This window comes from Octopus bimaculoides, chromosome 5 (assembly GCF_046866305.1).
Source record: "Octopus bimaculoides isolate indiv1 chromosome 5, ASM4686630v1, whole genome shotgun sequence".
Classification (NCBI taxonomy): Eukaryota; Metazoa; Mollusca; class Cephalopoda; order Octopoda; family Octopodidae; genus Octopus; species Octopus bimaculoides.
Window position 1 is genome coordinate 47,501,931 of NC_142932.1, and position 23,173 is coordinate 47,525,103.

At 36.1% G+C, this 23,173-nt stretch overlaps 2 protein-coding genes across 3 annotated transcripts in view; one reads left to right on the forward strand and one right to left on the reverse strand.

Annotated features, from left to right (window-relative positions):
• The window catches only part of LOC106870492 (osmotic avoidance abnormal protein 3), a 906,658-nt gene extending 889,257 nt beyond the window's left edge, over nt 1-17,401 (reverse strand). The window contains exons 1-2 of one of the 2 annotated variants that reach the window (XM_089352196.1): nt 17,194-17,401; nt 334-591 (exon numbers count right to left, since the gene is read on the reverse strand). In XM_089352196.1, coding sequence (XP_089208322.1) covers nt 334-564 — 231 coding nt within the window. In that variant the 5' untranslated portion in view covers nt 565-591; nt 17,194-17,401. The remainder of the gene's footprint in view (nt 1-333; nt 592-17,193) is intronic. The other variant, XM_089352197.1, reaches the window with a different exon arrangement.
• A 184-nt stretch (nt 17,402-17,585) lies between these two features.
• LOC106877936 (26S proteasome non-ATPase regulatory subunit 2) overlaps nt 17,586-23,173 on the forward strand; it is a 42,670-nt gene continuing 37,082 nt past the window's right edge. Inside the window, exon 1 of the mRNA XM_089352195.1 lies at nt 17,586-17,686. Coding sequence (XP_089208321.1) covers nt 17,603-17,686 — 84 coding nt within the window. The 5' untranslated portion in view covers nt 17,586-17,602. The remainder of the gene's footprint in view (nt 17,687-23,173) is intronic.

Consider the following 23,173-nt stretch of genomic DNA (forward strand, 5'->3'; position numbering starts at 1 on the left):
ACAGAACTTGGTGAATCAAAAAGGAACCCACTGATATGGTTGCTCTTTCTAACATCTTGAAAGAAGCCCACATTGGATAATGTAGTCACAGATAGACTGTGTCTGAAAGAAAGATGGATGGATTATGGCAGAACACTTGATCTGTACATGGAGTGGGGTTAAATAACAACCATAAAGTTGAAAGGAATGAATTTCACCAAACTCAACTCACTCTTGAGACATACTATGGGAATGGATGTATTCACTGACTTCCCAATGTCCAAAAAAAGTTTACTCACAACTAAATTTATTATTACTTATAACTAAATAAGAAATTTAAACGATTATACTTACTTCAATCAAGGGATATGAAATTTCATTATATATCTGTTCAGTTAAAGAATCTTTATCATATGCTCCATCAAAAGTGAATATTTTAGGTGGGGATGACTCATCCGCAGGATTGTTAATAATGCACTGTGCTCGAGTACCATCAATCTTCACTACTGTTTTACAGTTGAGATTATTTTCCCTCTCGTTCATTGGACGACAGCGAACTATTACTTTCACACATTCAGCAGACATCTTGAATAGTATTTAACAGCGACAGTCCTAAGAATAGAAAATACGAATATGTAAGAAGCTTATCAAGAATTATTTCTTAGCTGCCACATGGCCACAAATTTTGAGGAAGAGATGTAGTCATGTCATTTTAAATATAAATATATATAGAGAGAGAACGGGGAGGGAGAGAGAGAGCGGGGAGAGAGAGAGAGAGAGCGGGGAGGGAGAGAGAGAGCGGGTAGGGAGAGAGAGAGCAGGGAGGGAGAGAGAGAGCGGGGAGGGAGAGAGAGACACACAACACACACAAATATATCACCATCATCATCATCATCATCATTTAGCATCTGCTTTCCATACTGGCATGGGTTAGATGGTTTGACTGAAACTGGTAAGCCAGAAAGCTGCACCAAGTCCCAGTTTGATTTGGCATGGTTTCTATTAGCTGGATGCCCTTCCTAATGCCAACCACTCCAAGAATGTAATGGGTGCTTTTTATGTGCTACCAGTACAGGTGCTTTTATGTGCCACCAGCACAGGTGCCAGTTACATGACACTGACATCAGACACGACTACAATTTCACATATATATAGAGTTGACTGTTGGAAGAAAGAGTACTCAACAGCATAGTAGGCATCAATAGTAATTTTATATTGGTCAAGTCAGTTTCTTACTATTCTTGAATCATAACTTGTCACATGACTCTGTGAGTACATAGGTGAAACTCCAGAGCACCAACAGACTAACTCAACCAAAATAAGTATATATCTACTAATAGTTACATCTAACACTTTTTTTTGCTGTATTGTGTATTTGATTTTTTTTTTTGTATCTGATATTTGTTATGGATCTTCTATAAGAATGAAGCTGTATTCTTTAATTTGCTATTTCTATATTCAAAGACCAAGAAGAAATCTTACGAAACAGAGTTTATTTTAATAAGATACCTCTTGAAATCACCTGAGGAGACACATCTACAGTTGTTCAGTATCCCACTTGCAAGGGATCAATGCTAGATGGGCTGAAACAATTGTAGTGATCAATAAAGATTCTCATATCTTCCATCTTCCGTCTCTCTCTTTAACTAAATATATATATACATATATGTTTGTATGTGTATATATTGCATTTTGAATGCTTCATTTACATAAAATAAAACATGCACTTCAAAAATAAAGAATAAAGATATGTTACTTATTTTGTCGACTCTGAGAGAATAACAGCTAAAGTTGATACTGGGATTATAATACTTAAAGTTTAACTGTAACAGTTACATAACTAAATATTGGGAGGCATTTTGTTCAGTATTCTACCATTTTATCCATTCCATTTAATAACAAATACCTGGCACAAAGCTAAATAGTTTCCAAAATATATGTAGTCAACTGAATCAACTAAAGTATACTTTTTTATGGAACCCACCAAAAAAGTGAAAAACAAATTCAACCCAAATGTGGTCTGAACTTCACACATAAAGGGAAAGATCAAAATACTGCAAGCCACCTCATATGATTTTTCACTATTTCATCCAATCCTTAATCCTCCTATTGATGGGATGACTTTACAAAATTATCTCTTTGCCTTGTTTGTTTTATCAAACTGCTTTGAACATTTTGATCTCTATTCATTGATAAGTACCATGTGTGATATATTCAGCTTCAAGCAAATATGGTCAAGTGACATTTTAAATGGTAGAGTAATTAAGTAAAAAGTATTAGAAGTATTTATACATTTCCATGCTATGCAGTTTTAACTGTTTTGAATGTGGATTCAGTTGCAACACATACAAGATATAGGAGCAACTCAATGACAGCCATTTTTCAATCCTCTACTCATGAAATGCCTTAACAGGAGGTGGGAGGGCTGAGACAGAATAGAAGAACCATATATTATAAATGTGACTTGATATTATAAGTCTAATCACATTTTATAACCACACTAAAACCTAATGAAACAGCATGAATTCTTTATTCCAATGTAAGATATCAATGTTTATTTTTTAAAATAATGGATACATCAGCAGCCAAGTTTTGATCCCTAGTTAGAACAGTTTTCTTTCAATTTATGTATCTAATAAGGTGGCGAGTTGGCAGAAATGTTAGCATGCCGGGCGAAATGCTTAACAGTATTTCATCTCTTTATGTTCTGAGTTTAAATTCCGCCGAGGTCAACTTTGCTTTTCATTCTTTTGGGGTCGATAAATTAAGTACCAGTTGCATACTGGGGTAAATCTAATCAACTGGCCATCTCCCCACAAAAACATTTCAGGCCTTGTGCCTAGAGTAGAAAAGAATTTATGTATCTAATACCTTTTGGGAAAGTATGAATGTTACAATTCCCACGAATTTCTTTAACAATCTAATTTTCTTTTCCAGAGTCAGAAAATCCTTCATCTCTGAACTGCAAATATACCCTACTCTAGAACACTAAACAGTATACCCACCATATACAGAAACACTTTAGAGAGTATCTTAAAAAAGAAAAAAAACAAGAAAGAAAAAAACAGGACATATTTTTTAAAATATACACATCACCTCAGCTCTGAGTATTCTTATGCAGTGGTTTAGTTATAGTTTCTTAAAGGAAAGTTAATTAGAAACATATCTTTCACCAGTGCAGTGTAGGAAGCTGGTCTTATTCTAGAAAGCTAAATAAACCAAGAAATAATTATGTGTACTGCCCAAATACACTACGAAATACCTGCAATTTATTTTAGATCAGTATAATTTAACTGGTACTCCAAGACCATATTTATTCAACAATTTTTCTTCTTACAGTCCATCGAATGTAGTTGTCAAGACTCTTCCTCCATCTTTTATCCTTAAGGAAGTCCCATATGCATTTATAAAGAAGAAAATAGAATGGTGATGGTAGGTGAGACAGATACTAAGGGACGCTTTAGAAAGTCCCTGTGCCTTATCCTCAATGCAAATGGTAGATTTGCCATATAGGACAATATTGGGCATGCAATGATCCCCCATACTAGAAAAAAATATTCAAGATCCAGAACAGCTGCATTTGTCAATATGGCCCTGTTAATAGTGACATTCTCCAGTTCAAAGACTTCAATGCTGGTGATGAAGTCTTTTCAGTGGATGCTGAGAATAGTGTAGAGGCATCACTGATGGAAGTGCTCAGGGAATCATAGATGGTGATTTGTAGGTAGGTAACCCATACTGGAAGGTAGTCAGTACAACAGTCTTCTACACATTGATCCTTGTGCCTTTCCTAAGATAGTTGTTTCAGACTTTTTTTGCACAACCTACACAATGTGATCTTTGTCTTTGCCTATATGTAAACAAATTCTTTGTCAATCTTGGCATCTGACAAAATGGAGCATCCCAAGTAGCTAAAATTAAAAAATGTCATTAGCTTTACCTTACCAATGGTGATGCAGAGGATGATATTCTTTCTGAGGTATATGGAAAACTTCTGTCTTCTTCAGCTTGATTCTCATCCAAAAAGCTTGGCAATTTCTACAAATCAGAATGTTATAAGCTGCAGAACTCTATGTGAGTAATAAGAGCAGTATTGTCAGGAAACAGTAGCCCCTGGATGAATTGCTTTAATGTCTTTATGTGGGACTGTAGTCTCTTCAGGTTGAACAGGGTGTCATCAATGCAGTATCATAAGTAGAAAATGTTCTTTTCTGTGGCCCTTATGAGTATCATGCTAAAGAAGATTGTGATAAGAGTTGGTGTGAGAATGCAGCTTTGCTTTACAGCATTTCCTGATAAGAAGGTCTCTGTGAGTTCATAGGCCATGATGATCTTCATGTAACTGGATGACTCAGTAGACAAATTAAGGGTTACTCATTTCAAGTCAGTGAATCATCTACCACAGACCATTCTTGCTCATTGTGTTGTATGCTATGATAAAAACAAGAAGCTTTATGTGCACTCCCTTGTCCTAACCACTTCAATTCCTGTTGGTTCTGAAATACCACTGATTCTCTAGGTTTTCTTTTGCATTGATGGGCACCATCTGTTCAAAAGTACTTTTGTGATAATTTTTTCCCCAGGAAAAGGGGAGTAGTGTTACTCTCCATCCTTGCAGCAGTTGGGTTTTTCTTCTTATACTTGCATCACAGAGGTTCTATGTTAGTTTGCCTTGTTCCTTCCCAGCAGCAATCAAAGAACTCATGGAGTCTAGTGTACAATGCCAGGTCACTGTTCTTCCAAATATCTAGTGGAATTCCGTCAATACCTACTACCTTTCCATTTTCAGCAGCTCTTTGTTCCTGACAGTCTCTTCTAGATTTGGAATCTTAACCAATTCAATTTTTTCTGGCTACACACACACACACACACACACTTATATACATACATATTGCAGGTTCACTGTTGGCTGTACAATTAAAAAGGGCAGGCCTTTCCACAATGGCTGTAAGAGAAATTCTATTCTGAGTTCAGTTTCAATGCTGATACATCATGGTCCTTATTTCAATCCCTTTTATGGCCAACCTTAGATATATTCTTGAAGATACACTAATAAATGGCATGTCGTTGCACTCAGAAACACTGATGACTGGTGATACACTAATGAATGAAAATACACTAATGAAAATACACTAATGTGCTCTTGTGATTTGAAGCAAGAGCAGACAACTGGCAAAACTCAATATGACAGGCACCAAGAGATTTCTTCAGAGATCTCTTGTATCAAACCTTTAATATTTCTCTGCTACATGATCAGTAGCAAGTTTCCTGTTCAGTAGAATCTCAAGCAGATGATGACTTGCAATTCTGGATCCATTCCCTACCCAGCAGGTTGGTGACATCTGCCTCTATTTGAGGACTTCATAGTTTGTGATGAAGTCACTATAATGAATGTTAATAAAGATGGAGCAGAGGTAGTGAAGTGCACTCAATAAGTCGTCAAGGGAACAGACCAGATGGAAAACAACAGACAACAAGAAGTAGAGATTAGATGTCAAAGATGCAAAGAGCAATTTGCACTTCTTCATCCCCCTCTCACCCTCTTCTGTGATAAATGCCCCCAGCTCTTATATAACACCCTTGACCTAAACAACCTCCTCATGCACTGGCACCCTTTGCACTCATCAGAGGCTCAATTACTCACAAGGGATTAACTACTCAGATACAAGTTAATGCTGCCAATGATGTCAAAGAAGGTGACAGTTGATAATTCACAACTCAGAGCAGTACAAAAAGAGTATACAACACAAACAAATAATTATTTCCTACCAATGAACATAGAAAAAGAAAATGTATAACAGTGCAAGGAAATAAAGACAAAATGAAAATAGGTGCAGGTGTGGTTGTGTAGTAAGAAGCTTGCTTCCCAGCCACATGATTCCAGGGCCAGCCCCTCTGCACAACATCTTTGGCAAGTGTCTTCTACTATAGCCTCGGGCCAACCAAAGCCTGATGAGTGAATTTGGCAGACAGAAACTGAAAGAAGCCTGTTGTATATATATGTATATATCTATGTGTATGTGTCTTTATGTCTGTGTTTGTCCCCCACCCCATCACCACTTGACAACCGGTGTTGGTGTGTTTATATCCCCGTAACCTAGCGTTTCAGCAAAAGAGACTGAGAGAATAAATACTAGGCTTTAAAAATAAGTCCTGGGGTCGATTTGTTCGACTAAAGCCCCTCAAGGTGGCGCTCCAGCATGGCCGCAGTCAAATGACTGAATTAAGTAAAAGAATGAAAGGACATAACAAAATTTCCAAAATAGCAACAAAATGTTGGAATTTTGCAGTAATACTCTGATACGAGCCAATTTCTGTAGTTTCTGCAACTTAGATTGAAAAATTTTAAGCGTATGAGAGTGTGTGAGACAGAATCACGACCACCGCCATCATTCATGTACAGAGGAGTTAACTCTCTTACTGCAAAGATCAGATATATCCACTCAAAATTTTATTATCCTTAACTGCAGAAAACAGTGTCATGTTTGAAACAATTTTTTTGTTGAAAAATGTTAAGTTTATTAATTGCAGAAAATATCAATTTTTGGTAGATATTCATTATAGGAATAACCATAAATTTTAATTTCGCTGAGAAAGAGTTAAAATTTGGCTGATCAATTGGAAACTAACACAGCCTCGTTGATATATGCAGGGGAGGCAACTGTGTTATAATACACGTATTAATACGAAGAAATTAAAGCTTACCTGGAAAAAAAATTTTGTGAATGAAATAAGAGTAATCGGACTGAAATTAATTTAAATATTACAAATCTTCAATATGCGAGAAATAAGAATGTAAACACGTTCTTTCTATGTTATGATGAAAAAAAAAAGGAGAGAAAAGTACGTGTTTATATTTTTATTTCACTTACATAAAATCTTATTGTATATTATACAACCCACAAAAAGATATTTATTCTAAATAACCAGAGTTACATTTAGTTCAAATAACAACAACCACAGACCCCAATATTCAATTTATTCATTTTTTTTCCAATTAATTTTGAAAATAATGAAGAATTTATTAGTTTCAAAATTTGGCACAAGGCCAGCAAGTTCAAAGGAGGGGATAAGTTGAGTACATCAATCCCAGTGCTTTACTGGTACTTAGTTTATTGACCCTGAAAGGATGAAAGGCAAAGTCGACATCGACTAGAATTTGAATTCACAACATAAAGACAGACAAAATACTGCAAAGCCAGATCACTGCCTTAAATGAAGAATTTATTAAAATAACTTTGTTGTTATTAAGCTGGTGGTTGGAGCATAAATTCATTGAAATTTTGAAGGGTTTTAATTTAGATAATTTTAAAGCAGGAGGTTTGTATCATAGAATCATGAGTGGTTTGGGAGAATTGGTATCAAAAGGGTTATATAGATGCAAAGGCAATGAAAGTTGGGTGGGGGTACAAAATTTCACTTTTATTTATGTTTTTGCTATTTGTAGTCTAAGAACTACTGAGGCACATGGCTCAGTGATTAGAGCATTGGGCTCACAATCATGAAGTAGTGAGTTTGATTCCCAGACCGGGCTGCATGTTGTATTCTTGAGCAAGACACTTTATTTCACTTTGCTCCAGTTCACTCAGGTGTAGAAATGAGTTGTAACATCACTTGTGCCAAGCTGTATCAGCCTTTGCCTTTCCCTTGCATAATGTCAGTGGCATGGAGAGGGGAGGTTGGTATGCATGAGCAACAGTGGGTCTTATATAAACAACCATGCTTGGACTTGTGCTTTGGGGGGGAACTTTCAAGGTGCAATTTGACTGACACTCCACCTTTGGTCATGAATGACTATGGGATTCCATGGTCATTCATGACCAAAGGTGGAGTGTCAAACAGTTAAGATGAAGCTGGCTCATAAGGAAACAATGTTAAATGGATGCAATTTATAAATTTTCTAATGGATAGGACACCAGTTTTATTATAGGTATCTTTTCCACAAAACTAGGTAAACTTAAGCATATAGAATTCAGTGTACAATAAAACAGAGGATTTGAACTCAAGACTGATGAGCTGGTAGTCCAATACTTTATCCAATCAGTTGAAATGCTGACACTTCTACATTAACCTGTAGAGTATTGTATTCATTATATACACTCAGAAAAATACATTGATGTAGTAGTGACTGGCAATAATGAGAATAGCAGCTCTTAAGTCTGCATAAAATTTATCAGATCAGAATCGTATTTTCATATTATCATAAACAGTATAAGTCAATACAGAAGAAAAGAACAATAATGAATTTTATATTTCTTGTTAAGAAGTGTTTAATCTAATAATTACTGAAAGCTGGGGAATAATGAGTCTAATTTAATAATTACTTACTGTTGTAATTAGATGCACAAATGAATCTTATCTTAATACCAACATGCTGTTAAATAGTAAGACAACTGTTTTTCCTACTGATTAAACAAACATCCAACAGAACCAAGATTTAAGTATTCTACTCCACTCGTTGCTCTCTGTTATCATTGTGTTGAAAACTTACAGAGGTCTGAGTTGATAGGGTGCCTGGCTACCAATCAAAAGGTAATCTGCCTCATATCACATCATCAGCACTGTTTTGTCATTTCCACCATCAACACACTTAGCTCATTAACTCTCCCTGGTTTAATCCATTTGGTTGAAAATAATCATCAGGAATTGAAATAGCTCAGTGTTGCAATCAGTAGGAACACTGTATAATTAATTGATGCTTTGCTAGCTAGTGATTCAAACATCGATTCCTTCTTATGGGCCTAATTTATGATGGAGGTTTTCGCACCATTCAATACTTAAATAATTTAATTACCACCATATATACCATGAGTTAAAGAGGATTGCCTCTACATGGTTGCTTAATCTATTAGAAAAGGAAGCTAAATCTCCTTCAAAACAAACTCTATGATCTTAAAAATGACACATTAATAATGTAATCAAAGATACACTGTATATAAGAAGATAGGATGACCAGAGCTAGGATTTTGACTATAGGTCTTCTTGATCAGGGCTGACCTGGAAAAAACAGCTCTCTTTCTTTTTGCTTTTATTTTCACAGTGGCCAGAGGACTAAAGCGTTAGATTTCTGACAACTTGTCACAAGTTCAAACTTAATTATGACTGTGTTGTAAATTGAATTATCACACCCATCAATTGTAAAATTTTCCATGCAAGTACAACAAACTGAACAAATCTGTAACTCATCATATCACCTTTGTCCAGAAAAAAAAACAAAAACTTCTAGTCTTTCTTTCAGAATTCTATAAAGACTCTAATCTTCAGATATGGCTTTAAACAATGCACAAGGTCATATATATCAGAGCTTAAATTTCACTATTCATGATGCATGTTAATTCACCATGAATACTATAATGTATTTTATATATGTATATATACCGTAAATCCTCAAGTATAATCCGCACTTTTTTCCCAAAATTTAAAGGTCAAAATTTCTAGTGCATACTATATACGAGGTTCAAAATGAAAACTATTTTCTAAGCAAAATTTTCTAAGTGATAAATATGTAAAGGCAATTTATGTAATATTTATTTTTTCACTGACTTTATTACTGTTATTTCTTTATTTTCTGCAAACAAAGTGCACAAAAAAGCTACACGTTTGCATTATGTAATATACACAATAATAATAAAGGACGTTACCGTATATACGTTTACAAACCAAGGACGTTATATAGACCTCCTTGACTCAAGTTAGAGAAGGGGTGCATATTATACACAAGGTTTAGATTTTTCAGAGGTACAGCCCCCTAAAAATCCCCTGCGTATTATACTCAAGAGCAGACTATACTCGAGGATTTACGGTATATATATATATATATACACACGCATATATATAATATAGTCCTGGTATATTGTATCTGCATAGTTTTCTCTGGAAGTATTGACAATTCTCTTCTTCAGATAATAACTGATATTAATTCTGCTTTCAACATTAATCTTCCAATTGATGCATTTCAAACTACACCCTTTCTATACAGAATATATACTGTAATATGTACATAAATAAGATAAATAAATCAATCTATGCAAATATTTATCATAAGAATATATTTTGCTTCCCTTCTCTCACTCTCTCCATCCTAATGCACTTTTCTCTCTTGCTACCCAGAACCATCTCATTTCTTAGCCGTTCTTCACCCATTAGTATTGTTCGCCACATCCACATGTTTCAGTGTCCATTCCCTGCCATCCTCCAGGTCAATGCTTTTTCCATTTGTCTGTTGGGGGCCATGAGAAATGTTTCTATGTTGTGAGTGGATTTGATCAATGGAAGCTGAAGCAAGTCCATCATATATATATATCAGTGACGTATGGTGGTTGTGGTATTGGGTGCTCGGCCACACCCAATGCCACCAAATTTCAAGTAGGGATATAACAAAAATTTTTCCATTAAGATTTGTGATTAAATTAATGAGTAAGATCAATATTTATAATGAATTTGCCATTTTTGATGAGTGTGCAGTACACACCTGGAATATACACCCCTGATATATATATATATATATATATATATATATACTCTTTACTCTTTTACTCTTTTACTTGTTTCAGTCATTTGACTGTGGCCATGCTGGAGCACTGCCTTTAGTCGAGCAAATTGACCCCAGGACTTATTCTTTGTAAGCCTAGTACTTATTCTATCGGACTCTTTTGCCAAACCACTAAGTTACGGGGACGTAAACACACCAGCATCAGTTGTCAAGCGATGTTGGGGGGGATAAACACAGACACATAAACATATACACACACATACATATATATATATACATATATACGACGGGCTTCTTTCAGTTTCCATCTACCAAATCCACTCACAAGCCTTTGGTCGGCCCAAGGCTATCATGGAAGACACTTGCCCAAGGTGCCACGCAGTGGGACTGAACCCGGAACCATGTGGTTGGTAAGCAAGCTATTTACCACACAGCCACTCCTACACCTATATATATATATATATATATATATATATTAACATATATATATATATATATATATATTAACTAAAACTATCCATACACACACACACATACTTCCATGTTAGAAAACAATGGAGCCTAATAACTTATCTCTCTTCATGCACTACACCAGTTTATCTTTGTACTCTGTTCCTGCAACCTACCCAAACACGTCATCTCTCTTCTCTCCCCCTGTCAAAGGTATCATCATTACTACCCTACTGCTAGCATCCCTGTAGCCTCCCCCAACTTCTGCAACCCCTCCCCTCAATCCCTTCCCCAATTTTGACAGATGTAACCTATCACCATCTCCTACTTCCCCTATCTCTTACCCCATACACTCTTACAAACCCCCTACTCACCCCACCCACTATTGGTCATGCTCATGCTACTTGAGGTGCCACCTGAACACCTCATCACAGCTGCTTATCTCCTTGGAGATATCTCTAATTCATTCTCACTCTGTCTCTTAAATGTGTGTAGCTATGTACTCCTCTACAACTAGAACCTGCTCTACCCCAACGTCTTCCCTCGTAACCTTAACCCCCAATTAATACATGGTTACAACACTCACCCTCCCTGGGTTTCTTGACTTGTGACTATTATGGTGACCTCAATAGTACCAATAGCAGGAAGACAAGCACCCAATACACACTGTAAAGTGGTTGGCATTAGGACAGGCATCCAGCCATAGAAACCATGCCAAAGTAGACACTGGAGCACAATGTAGTCCTTTGAATCATCAGATCCTTGTCATACAGTTCAACCCATGCCAGAATAGAACAAAGACATTAAATGATGATGATGATGATGATGATGATTAATCCACTTTTTACACTGAGTGAAAGTTTTAGGTTTATTTCTTTGTTCAGAAGGAGCCAAAAGAAATGGATCAAGTAGGGCAGTGGGTAGGTTTATTTGTTCAAGAAAAAGCTTTAAAAATGATTTTAGTAGATGGAAGCTTAATGAAGCCTGTCATATATATGTGTATGAGAGAGAGAGAGAGAGAGAGAGAGAGAGAAAAAAAGAAAGAGAGTGTGTGTGTATGTGAGTGTGTGTGTATGTGTGCGTGCATGCGTGTGTGTGTTTCTCTGAAAATCACTGAGGAACAAGCAGTGATGTCATTTCCATTTACCTTGTCAACAAATCACCCAGTAGCTTTGCACATTTAAAGATATGTGAAATAATACGACTGGCACCCATGCCAACTTCTCCTTCATTGGACACTAAACTCTGCTGGCAAAGACCTATTGGGGCAAGTGAAATCAAAATCGTAATTGAACCAAATTTGATGACTGGCACCTGTGCCAGTGGAGCGCTAACAGCACCATCCGAGCATGATCATTGCCAGAGCAGCTGTCTGGCTTCCATGCCAGTGGTATGTAAATAGCACCATTTGAGTGGGATCGTTACTAGCATCGCCTTACTGGCACTTGTGCCAGTGGCACGTGAAAAAACATTCGAGCGAGGTCGTTGCTAGTGGACTGGCTCCTGTGCAGGTGGCATGTAAAAAACACCATTTTGAGAGTGACTGTTGCCAATACTGCCTGACTGGCCTTCGTGCCGGTGGCACGTAAAAGCACCCACTACACTCTCGGAGTGGTTGGCATTAGGAAGGGCATCCAGCTGGAGAAAATCTGCCAGATCAGATTGGAGCCTGGTGCAGCCATCTGGTTCACCAGTCCTCAGTCAAATCGTCCAACCCATGCTAGCATGGAAAGCAGACGTTAAGCAATGATGATGATGATGATTATTTGAAAAACCAGTTAGGGTTTGTGATAGGAAGGGTGTCAAGTTATAAAACAATGATTCAACAATATATCTGTCTAACCCATGCTAGCATGGAAAAAACAGAAGTAAAACTAAACATGCAAAAAGCTTTAGAATTATTTACTTAAAAGGAGCATAAGGTAGCAAAATGGCAGAATCATTGGCATGTCAGAACAATGCTTAGCAACATTTCTTCTGGCTCTAAAACATTCTGAGATCAAAGTCAGCAATGGTCAACTTTGCCTTTCAGAGTTAATAAAATACATACCATTATATCACTAGAGCTGTTGTAACTGACTTATGCCCTCTTCCTAAAATTGCTGGCATTATGCAAAAAAATTTAGAAACCTAAACCAGATTCCATATTTAGTTGACAAGAAATTTATCCTTTCATATAAACAAGAACCTTCTTTTGCTATTGATATAGTGGTGGTAGTGGCAGTTTATTTAAGTATGATGAGCATAATACCAAATATCAAATTTCTAAAAAAACACAAGTGTCTATGTGGTTAAGGAGTTTGCTTCCCAACCACATGGTTTGGTATTCAGTTCCACTGCACGACACCTTGAGCAAGCATTTGCATTCAGAAAGTAAAACCATAAAAAATACCACTGAGCATTTTCTCCAGCATAGTAACAATTCTGCCGGCTCACTGCAATAATAATAATGATGACAATGGTCCTTTCTAGAAGAGGCATAAGGCCAGAAATTTTAGGAGAGAGGGTTAGTTGATTACATCAACTCCAGTGCTCAACTGGTACTTATTTTATCAACTCCAAAAGGATGAAAGGAAAAGTCAACTTCAGTGGAATTTGAACTCAGAATGTAGCCAGCACACCACCTTAATAATAATAATAATAATAAATAAATGAATTATATTATCTCTGGCTGCCCAGTCCTGCCTAAGAAGGAATATATTCACAGACACGACAGAGCTGGGACCTACATACACTGGAAGCTATGCCAACACTATGGAATAACAACAGAAAACAGATGGTATAGGCACACGCCAGAAAAGGTCACAGAAAACGAGAAAGCAACCATACTCTGGGATATGCCAATACACACAGATAGAGAAATTAAGGCCAATAAGCCAGATATAGTTGTCAGAGATCATGAAGGAAAAAAATGCTTTGTAATTGATGTATCAATACCAGCAGATGACAACCTTGCCCTAAAAGAAATGAAGAAACTTTCAAAATACAAAGACCTGGAAATAGAGGTAACTCAAATGTGGAATCTAAAAACCGAAACAATTCCTATCATAGTAGGCGCCTTAGGTATAATAAAAAAATATTCAGACAAATACATAACAAAAACACCAGGACTTACAAGTATATATAACATACAGAAAATTGCACTACTGGGCACTGCACACATACTACACAAAATACTTTCAATACAGTAACCATAAGAGCATCACGGCAAAACACAGCACATACCCAAGGCACACAGAGCTGCGCTCAGTAGTGAAGTGAAAGCATGCTATATAAATAATAATACTGAATAATAATAATAATCATAATAAATGCTCTGGTGCAGTACCAACCAGTGGCTTTCATGGCTTCTGATTGTAACTTATTGATAGTATCTTAGCAAAATAACGGTTATATTTCCCTTCCCATACATCACTAACACTTCTCTCTCCATCTTTTTCTCTTGAACTTTGCCTTTCCCTTCAACTAATCATGACAACGTAACACATTTCAGTTCTAGCATACTAATATATAGATGATGATAATGATTTCAAATTTTTGCACAAAACCAGAAATGTAAGGAAGAGATTAGTTGATTACCTGAACTCCAGTACTTGACCAGTGCTTTATTTTGTTGACCCCAAAAGGATGAAAGACAAAGTTGACCTCAACAGAATTTAAACTCAAAATGTAATGACTTGAAGAAATACTGCTAGGCATTTGGTACAATGTTCTAGTGATTTAACCAGCTCACTGCCTTTTTATAGTGTTTCTAACATAGGCATTTAGGCCTGAAATTTAGTGAGAGAGGAATAGTCAATTGCATCAACCCTAGTATTTGACTGGTACTTATTTTATCAACCCCAAAAGAATGAAAGGCACAGTTGACCTTGACAGCATTTGAACTCAGAATATAAAGAAAATGTTAGAAGAAAATGCCACTAAGCATTTTATCTGGTACGCTAATGATTCTGCCAGCTTGCCTCCTTTGGAAATTACCATTTGTAAATCTCTCAAGGAGAGATATTCAGTAACAGTACTCTAGAGTAAAGATTATTTGCCAACATAACATGGCAGTCCTGGCTTAGGACAAATGTTGCTGTAATTTAACCCCAGGAGACATCATCTCCAGCTGGCTATACGACACAATCTGTGTCCTTATATTTTCAAACAAGGGCACTCCCATTCAGCTCAGATATTGTTTTGAGCTGAATGGAAGTGCTAAATGCCCTTGTTTGAAAATATAAGGACACAGATTGTGCTGTATAGCCAGCTGGAGACGATGTCTCCTGGGGTTAAATTACAGCAACATTCATCCTAAACCAGGACTGCCATGTAATGTTGGCAAATAATCTTTGACTCCTTTCATTTCAAATTTTGGTGCAAAGCCAGCAGTTTTAGGAGAATGGTTTAAGTCAATGGTGAAGCTTCAGAATAGCTCACTCACATAAGTTGGATTTTCTCTGTTTGTGCCAAGGCTGTTCAAATTTTTTTGTACCACACACTTCAAAATGATGTGGGGAAAGCCTTTCCTAAAAAATCTTTTAATCTATAATTTATTAAATGTCAACCCACCTTCTCCCACTTTCCTTGGCCTTCACAACACCTGAAACAATGTAATCCAGAATTTTTGAGAGAAAAAAATTTAATCCATGCATTTTAAACTTGCCCCCCACCCTCCCTTAAAATAGCAACTACCACTGAAATGATTTTTTTTTTTAAATTAGTTTTAGTTATTTTATTGCATTCCATAGTCTGAAACATTTTTAAATTCACATTTAAAACAAATCAAAGGAAAAATTCTTAAACTATCCCTTCCATTGTACCTTTCACAATTAAAGAAAATAAAATCAAACATCATTAGTTGATGTATGAAAAATGAAATTAGAATCCTGCAAGAAATATCTATAAAACGATCATTTCAGGTATTTAAAATGTAGAAAAGAATATTTTTAACCCTCTCAGACCTGGGCCCCTGTATCTAACTTTACCCTCCACCTAGGTTCCTGAGCAAAACAATAAATTGTTGCATATACAGATCAGGAATAACGATTGCAGGCAAACTAATGGACAGAATCATTTTTAAAAATTCAGAAGAAAAAATGACGAAAATAAGCAAAAACAAAAATCATTTTAATGGGGGAAAGGGACAATGAAGGGTGGGGGTGTTAATAATTTTTGGTTTTTTCTTAAAATCTAAATTCTAATTATTTGAGAAAATGGAATAGAAGAAAATGACAGAATATAGCGAAAATGAAAAAAACATGAATATTTTAGCGGTGGTTGCTGTAGGGTTGGGGGGGGGGGGCGAGGTGGAGGAGAACAAGCTTAAAATACATGGATTAATTTTTTTTTTTTTCTCCTCTAAAAATTTACATTTACCTATGTTTCAGAATGCAGAATATAAATAACAAGCGGGCGAAAAGAAAATTTTAAATGGTGATGCCTGTCGTGAAGGTATGAGGGGAAAGTGACAGGTGACATTTTAAAAATCATAGATGTAGTTTTTTTTTTGTTTTTTTTTTTTTAGAAGTGCGTGGTGCAAAAAAATTGAAAGTTCTAGGTGAAAACGGGAGAAAACCCAAATTATTCTGAAACTCCGCCAATTTGACCCCTTTTTTTTATCGACCTTCAAAGTATGAGAGGCAAAGTCGATTTCGGTGACATCTGAACTCGGAACATAAAGAACCAAACGAAGCATTTTGACCAATGCGCTAACAATTCTGCCTGGCCACATTATAGGAAAAATAAAAGAAAAAAGTATGTTTCCAATTTTGGTATATAAGACCAGCAATTTTCAAGGGAAGGAAATGGTCGATTACACCGACCCCACTGCAAGAATGATACTTCATTTTATCGACCTAGGAGGAATGAAAGGTAAAGCTGACCTCCGCAGGATTTGAACTCAGAGCGTAAAGAGCCGTAATTATAGTAATTATTTCGAATATAACCACAAGGCTAGGACTTAAGAACAAGGTTAGTTCATCATATCGACTCAGAGCTTGACTGGTACTTTGTTTATCGACCCCGGAAGAATGAAAGGCAAAGTTAACATCGACAAGTCAATTTTATCTAAATGTTTTAATTTCCAGTTTCAACTGAAAACATTATATAACTTACATTTTAAATTGTTTTATTTATTGGTTATAATTCTGTGAATAAAACTGTTGTAAAAAAAAATTAACAGCAGGAAAATTAGGGAGATCAAATAATTTTTGTGTATATGTGTGTTTAAGTAACAAAAACAAAATGATATGCACTGAATGGTTGCCATAGAAACTACTTAAACATACCTCAATAAATTATTTTTTCTAAGATGATATGTATATTCAGGTATGTGACAAATAAATGAATATCCTTTTCCTTTAATTAAGTGTGGTTTTCAGTGAAAATTCTAATCCATTTCATTGAAAATATTCACCTTTGGTATAATTTAGAAGTTTATCTTCGGCGGGTCCTAACATAACTAGTCTTATCGGCTGCATAATTTTGAAGCATCCTGGGTAATAAATATTATACGTTTAATTTTTTTAATAATTATTTTCAAATGCTTATAAAAATCATTTTACATTATTTATTTTCAAATAAATAAAAGAAACTATTTCACTTATGAGTTAAAATAATTTTCATAACTCTAACAAATTAACGTTCACCATTGCACAGTTGTAATTACAAAATCTCGTTTAAACGTTAGTAAGCAACATGGCGGATAAGAAGAAAAACGATGCCGATTCCAAGGAAAAAAGTGATACCAAGGTTCCTCCGAAGGATGAAGAACAAGATCTTGTGAGTTTTCAAGTAACAAATTTAACTACTCATGTTTTAATCATTTTTTGAATTGTTTTCAATCATCTACAACTGTTTTCGAGCCGGTGTTGCCGGTCACATTTCTGCTATGTCATGTTACTTGCCTTCCTGTGTATTATGTGTGTGTGAGAGCATTATATCTACTTCTCTGCATTCATCGAAATTATATCATCATTGCATCTGTGATTTGAATTCTCTTAGTTTTAAATTGGTCTCGTTTACAAAGAAATATTTGTAGGTTACCTCACTTTTATTGTTCAAATATTACGGTTTTTTTTTAATTTAAATTCAGCATGATATTAAAATAATTATCATCGTTAGCACTGTCGAAGACTTGGTTCTTGGATTTGTCTGTGGTTCATTCGTAACAATAACGGTTCTAATTACATCACCACACCTTTCTTTAAACTCGTAGGTTAAAAATATTATTTTCTGCAACTAAATGAAAACATTGCGAATGAAAGAGATTAACCGTCTCAACAGATTTCAAAATCAAAATATACTCTAGTAATTGAAAAATCAGTTCCATCATAACTGAAGTGTTAGAATTCATCCTGAGATCGCAAAACTTAAAATTTTCAATTGCATTGTTGAATAAAGAAATAATAGACTTTCACACATCTTTGTATGTATGGGATATATATATATTTATATAGGGGCTTATGTATTTATGCTCTTAAGTAAATCACTCTCTCATTGTGGAAATAATCCTTGAATATTCAGTTATTTTGATCTCAATGCATAATTTTCAAGTTTTTACCCACAAATCAGAAAAGAAAAAAACCGCAACATGTCTTTTTTACGTAATCGCATGTTCGAAAATATATATATATTTCGTAACTAAATTTGCAATTGTTGGAAATAATTTATCGGCAATAACCGTCTTACAACCTCTTGTTTGTTTTTTAATCACGAGCCTTCAACCTTTGTAGACAAAAGTCATGGATTCCCTTCAAATTAAACGTTTTAGATTTGTTTTTCAATTCCATTTGTAATTGGAATTTTAAAAATTATATAGTGATCAAGTATTTTTTTTCCCTAAACTCGCGATTTTCATATCTTTTCATAAATTTGTATAAAAATGGAGGTTATATTTTGACTAGGTTCGAAAATGAAAACCAAGGTGATAAAACGAATAATAAATAAGTACCAAAGTTGCATTGTTTAAATGCAGTTCAGTCAATTTCATTTTTCATTATATCTACCGAAACCAAATTTTCCATTGTCTCTTTGTTTCTTATTTATACATAAAACACATTCTTTTAGTTATTTATTTGTTTTTGTCCGAATTGCTTCTTTCACGATTGCTTATTTGTCTCCTTAATAAATATATATATATATATATATATATATGTGTGTGTGTGTGTGTGTGTGTGTGTAATAATGACTCAGAGCCATCATATATTGGCCATCTTTTGGATACTTCACTCATTCATTATCTAACCAATTGAATGTTTTTGTTTTGTTTTTTATTGAAATGAAGCTGTACTAAAGTAGGTTTATTATTATTGTTATTATTATTCAACCATGAACCATGTACAGGTGTTTGGTGGATCCAGATGCTTTGGTATCACACCAGTCATATAGCTGGTGAAAAAAGCGTGAATGGAAACTAAATTTAAATTATGTAGAGGATAGTAGGGAGTGTATAATCACAGGCTATAGCTGACGGTCATGGAATTGTGGCATGTCCATAAGCATCCGAGATGTACTTAACAAAGACTAAAACTGTTGAAATTGGTCTTTTTATATACATATAAAAGTATCAGTAATTTAAGAATGACAGTGACTATTAAATATTTTCTTAATATATTCATCATATAATATTCTCAGAATATGCCTCACAGGTGGTTGGAATATTGAGAAGGCTAGTTTTAGTCTGTGATAAAGTGATGAAAAGCATGAAAGCTAGGAAAGCTGTCATTGTAGAAGAGAACGTGAATGGACATGAAGAATGCAGATGATTCTGAGAGAGCTCATGGTTGTTACAGATAGGGTGTAAGGAATAGCGAGGTGAAGGGATTTTGGAGTTGCTTTGTTACTTTGTGATTCCCAATTCTGGAAAGCAGTAAGTTTGCTATATGATCATGAGGTAGGTTAACATCAACTGTTGACTTCTTGATTGTACTATGTACAAGACCTGATGTGTCTAAAGGATGTGAAGGTAATTTTGAAAATGAAGTTTGCTACACAGCAGTATTTGGTTTAGAGTTTGAAAGAGGTGACTGGAAGGGGTCTAAAAAGAGAAGCCTAGTATGATAGAATATGATATGATCAAACTTGAAACTGGTTGAAAGTCACTGAAAGATAGATTAAGAGATGTCAGGAATCATCATTTAATGTCCCTTGTCCATGCTGGCATTGAGAGCTGGCAAGCTGTTGGGGCTGCACCAGACTCCAGTCTGATTTGGCATGGTTTCTACAACTGGATGCTTTTATGTGTTGCTGCACGGGCGCTTTTATATGGCACTGTACTGGTGCTCTTACATGGTACCGCCATGGGTGCTTTACACAACCAGAAGAATGAGTTTTAACACTTCTGCTGCTGTGTACAGGTCTTCTTGAGTACAGCCAGGCACCAGGTATCTCGGTCCTTTGTCATCTCGCTTGAATGGTTCAGCTTCTTGAGGTCATTCTTCAGTATGTGTGCAGATAGTCAAAAGTACCATAAAGACACTTGGTGAGTCAGTAAAGTTTAAATAGGGAATCAGTGAGAAAAGAAAATGTTCAAGGAATAAGGAGTATGGTAGCAGAAAACAAGCATAGTTAAAGGTAGCCAAAAAGACCGTGATGGTATAGATAGTGTGTAAAATATTTGGAGAACATGCAGTCAGAGAGGTATATAAGATTGTGCAGCAATCAACTAGAGTGAGATATCGTGATAGTGCTGCTCAAAGGAATATGGAGAAGGAATGGGATGGAAAGAGCAATCCAGTTTTAGGACCAGCAGAGGAAATAACTGAGAAAGCAGTTGAGTAGTAAAACAGGAGGGCCAGCAAACACTGGAAAATATGCTAAAGGCAGCAAAAAGTTGGTAAAATGAGACATCTGTAGGCTAGTAGTGAAAGAAGCTCATATTCAAGAGAATCGAGAGTTGAATAATCTTCATTCCTCTATATTATGGAGAAAATGAAGATCAATGAAATGCTGTTTGGTTTTATGCCAGGAAGAGACACAATTACTGCAATTTTTATTGTAAGGCAGTTACAGGAGAAATACAGGTTTCATGAGTTAGAGTACAGATGTTGATGTAATGAAAGAGTGTGCACAGTTTTGAGGATGAACGTTGTGAACATTGAGGAGTTTGCAGTGGAGGTTGCAGTGTGTCAAACATCAGTATAAAGCCCACTATTATTTGTAGTTGTGATGAAGGTGTTGGTTCAAAAGCTGAGGGTTGGTCACGGGAGCTGTATGCTAATCTTTTGATGGTAATAGCTAAGAGTCGAGATCAGTGGTTCTCAACCATTTTTGATCTATGGATCCCATTGATTATGTTTTGTTTTGGTGGACCCCATTTCCGTTTGATGTTTAGTTTTGTAGATACTTCTTTATTCTGTTAGTTGTTTCAGTCATTTGACTGCAGCAATGCTGGAGCACTGCTTTGAAAGGTTTTAGTCGAAGAAATTAACCCCATTTTTTTTTCTTTTAAAGCCTAGTACTTATTCTATTGGTCTCTTTTGCCAAACAGCTAATTTATGGGGATGCAAGCACCCCAACACTGGTTGTCAAGCAATGATGGGGTGGACAAACATACACACAGATACACAATGGGCTTCCTTTGGTTTCCGTCTACCAAATCCACTCACAAATCTTTGGTTAGCTCAAGGTTATAGTAGAAGACACTTGCCCAAGGTACCACACAGTGGGACTGAACTAGGAACCTTGTGGTTGGGAATCAAGCATCTTATTTCTTTATTTCTTTACTGCCCACAAGGGGACAAACAAGGACAGACAAAGGGATTAAGTCGATTACATCGACCCCAGTGCATAACTGGTACTTAATTTATCGACCCTGAAAGGATGAAAGGCAAAGTTGACCTCGGCAAAATTTGAACTCAGAATGTAACGGCAGATGAAATACCGCCAAGCATTTCGCTCGGCGTGCTAGCGTTTCTGCCAGCTTGCCACCTTATATCAAGCATCGTACCACACAAAGTCCCTATTTTGTTTTTCCATATATTGTGTCAGTTGAACTATGTAAAGCGTTTGAGAAAGAAATCTAGCTGTTTCTTGCAATAAAAACATCTAAATCAAACATTTTTCATGGGCTCTTAAAATACTACTGAGGGTCCTTAATTTACTTTTTTTTCTTGCATGGTCCCCCAAAAACCACTAGTTTAGATTAATTTTGACTTTGTCCCAAGAAGAGGCACTATGGATGCCATCTTCCTAGAGAGGCAACTAGGAAGTGTTTGACTATCACACTCAGTAATTTGGTGATCATTGAGAAAAGTAGGTGTAGGACTGTACAAGCTGTGTACAAAAATGCAGTAATATTCAACAACAGTTTCATTGACGAAAATGTTGTCCTCTCCTGTTCATCAGAGTCCCACAGGACATCACAGAGGTGTTTAAGACTGGATGTCCATAGGAATTTCTATATGCTGATGATATAGTTCCCATAGCTGAATCTACTGGGGAGAGATGAAATTCCAGGCATGGGCACTAAACCTAAAACTAAAGAGGTAAAGTCTGCAAAGACAAAGAATGGTCCTGAAGCCTTTATCACTTTGCAAGTCTTCCTGGGTCTCCCACTTTTGCAAGCTCCACTCACATTGACTGGCACTTTTTTATACAGCTATCCTCATCTATACACATCATGTCCATACTAGCACAATAAGAAAATAAGAAGACAGGAACCAGTGAAATGGACTTGTTCCATATGCAGAAAAAGGGTAGGTATAAATGCCATATATAGTGTCTTCAGGCATCTCCCCTATAGGATCCTATCAGAAGCAGCCATCATTATACTTTCTGGCTGGGTTCCCAAAAGTGGCCAACTTAGGCTATGAATATGGTGGATATTAACCAACCATTCTAGGCCTACCTCAAGGTCTCCTGCCAGTTGACTTGGCTTGAAGAATTTCTCTTATGATTCTTTCCTGTGGCATGCTATCCAGCTGCCCAGAGCACTGGACCTCGATGTGGAGAAGTAACAGTTCAACCAGGAGAGACTCCCAGATCTCCAAGCTTTGTTCCCTGTTTAAAAAGATGTTACTCCAGAAGCCCTTCAGAGGAATCTCATTTCAACTGCTTGTATTCATGATCATATAATTTTGGTCTTTACCCAACATTCATGATCATAGGTGAGGATGGAATGCTGGAGCTGGCACATTACTGTGCCAGCACCAGAGAGAAATAAAGCGACTGGGTGAGAGGAATAATGGAAATAAATGTTGGAGGGTGTAGAAGAAAGTAAAACTGAGAAAGATGATGGAGAAGAAATTAAGATTTATGGATTGGTGA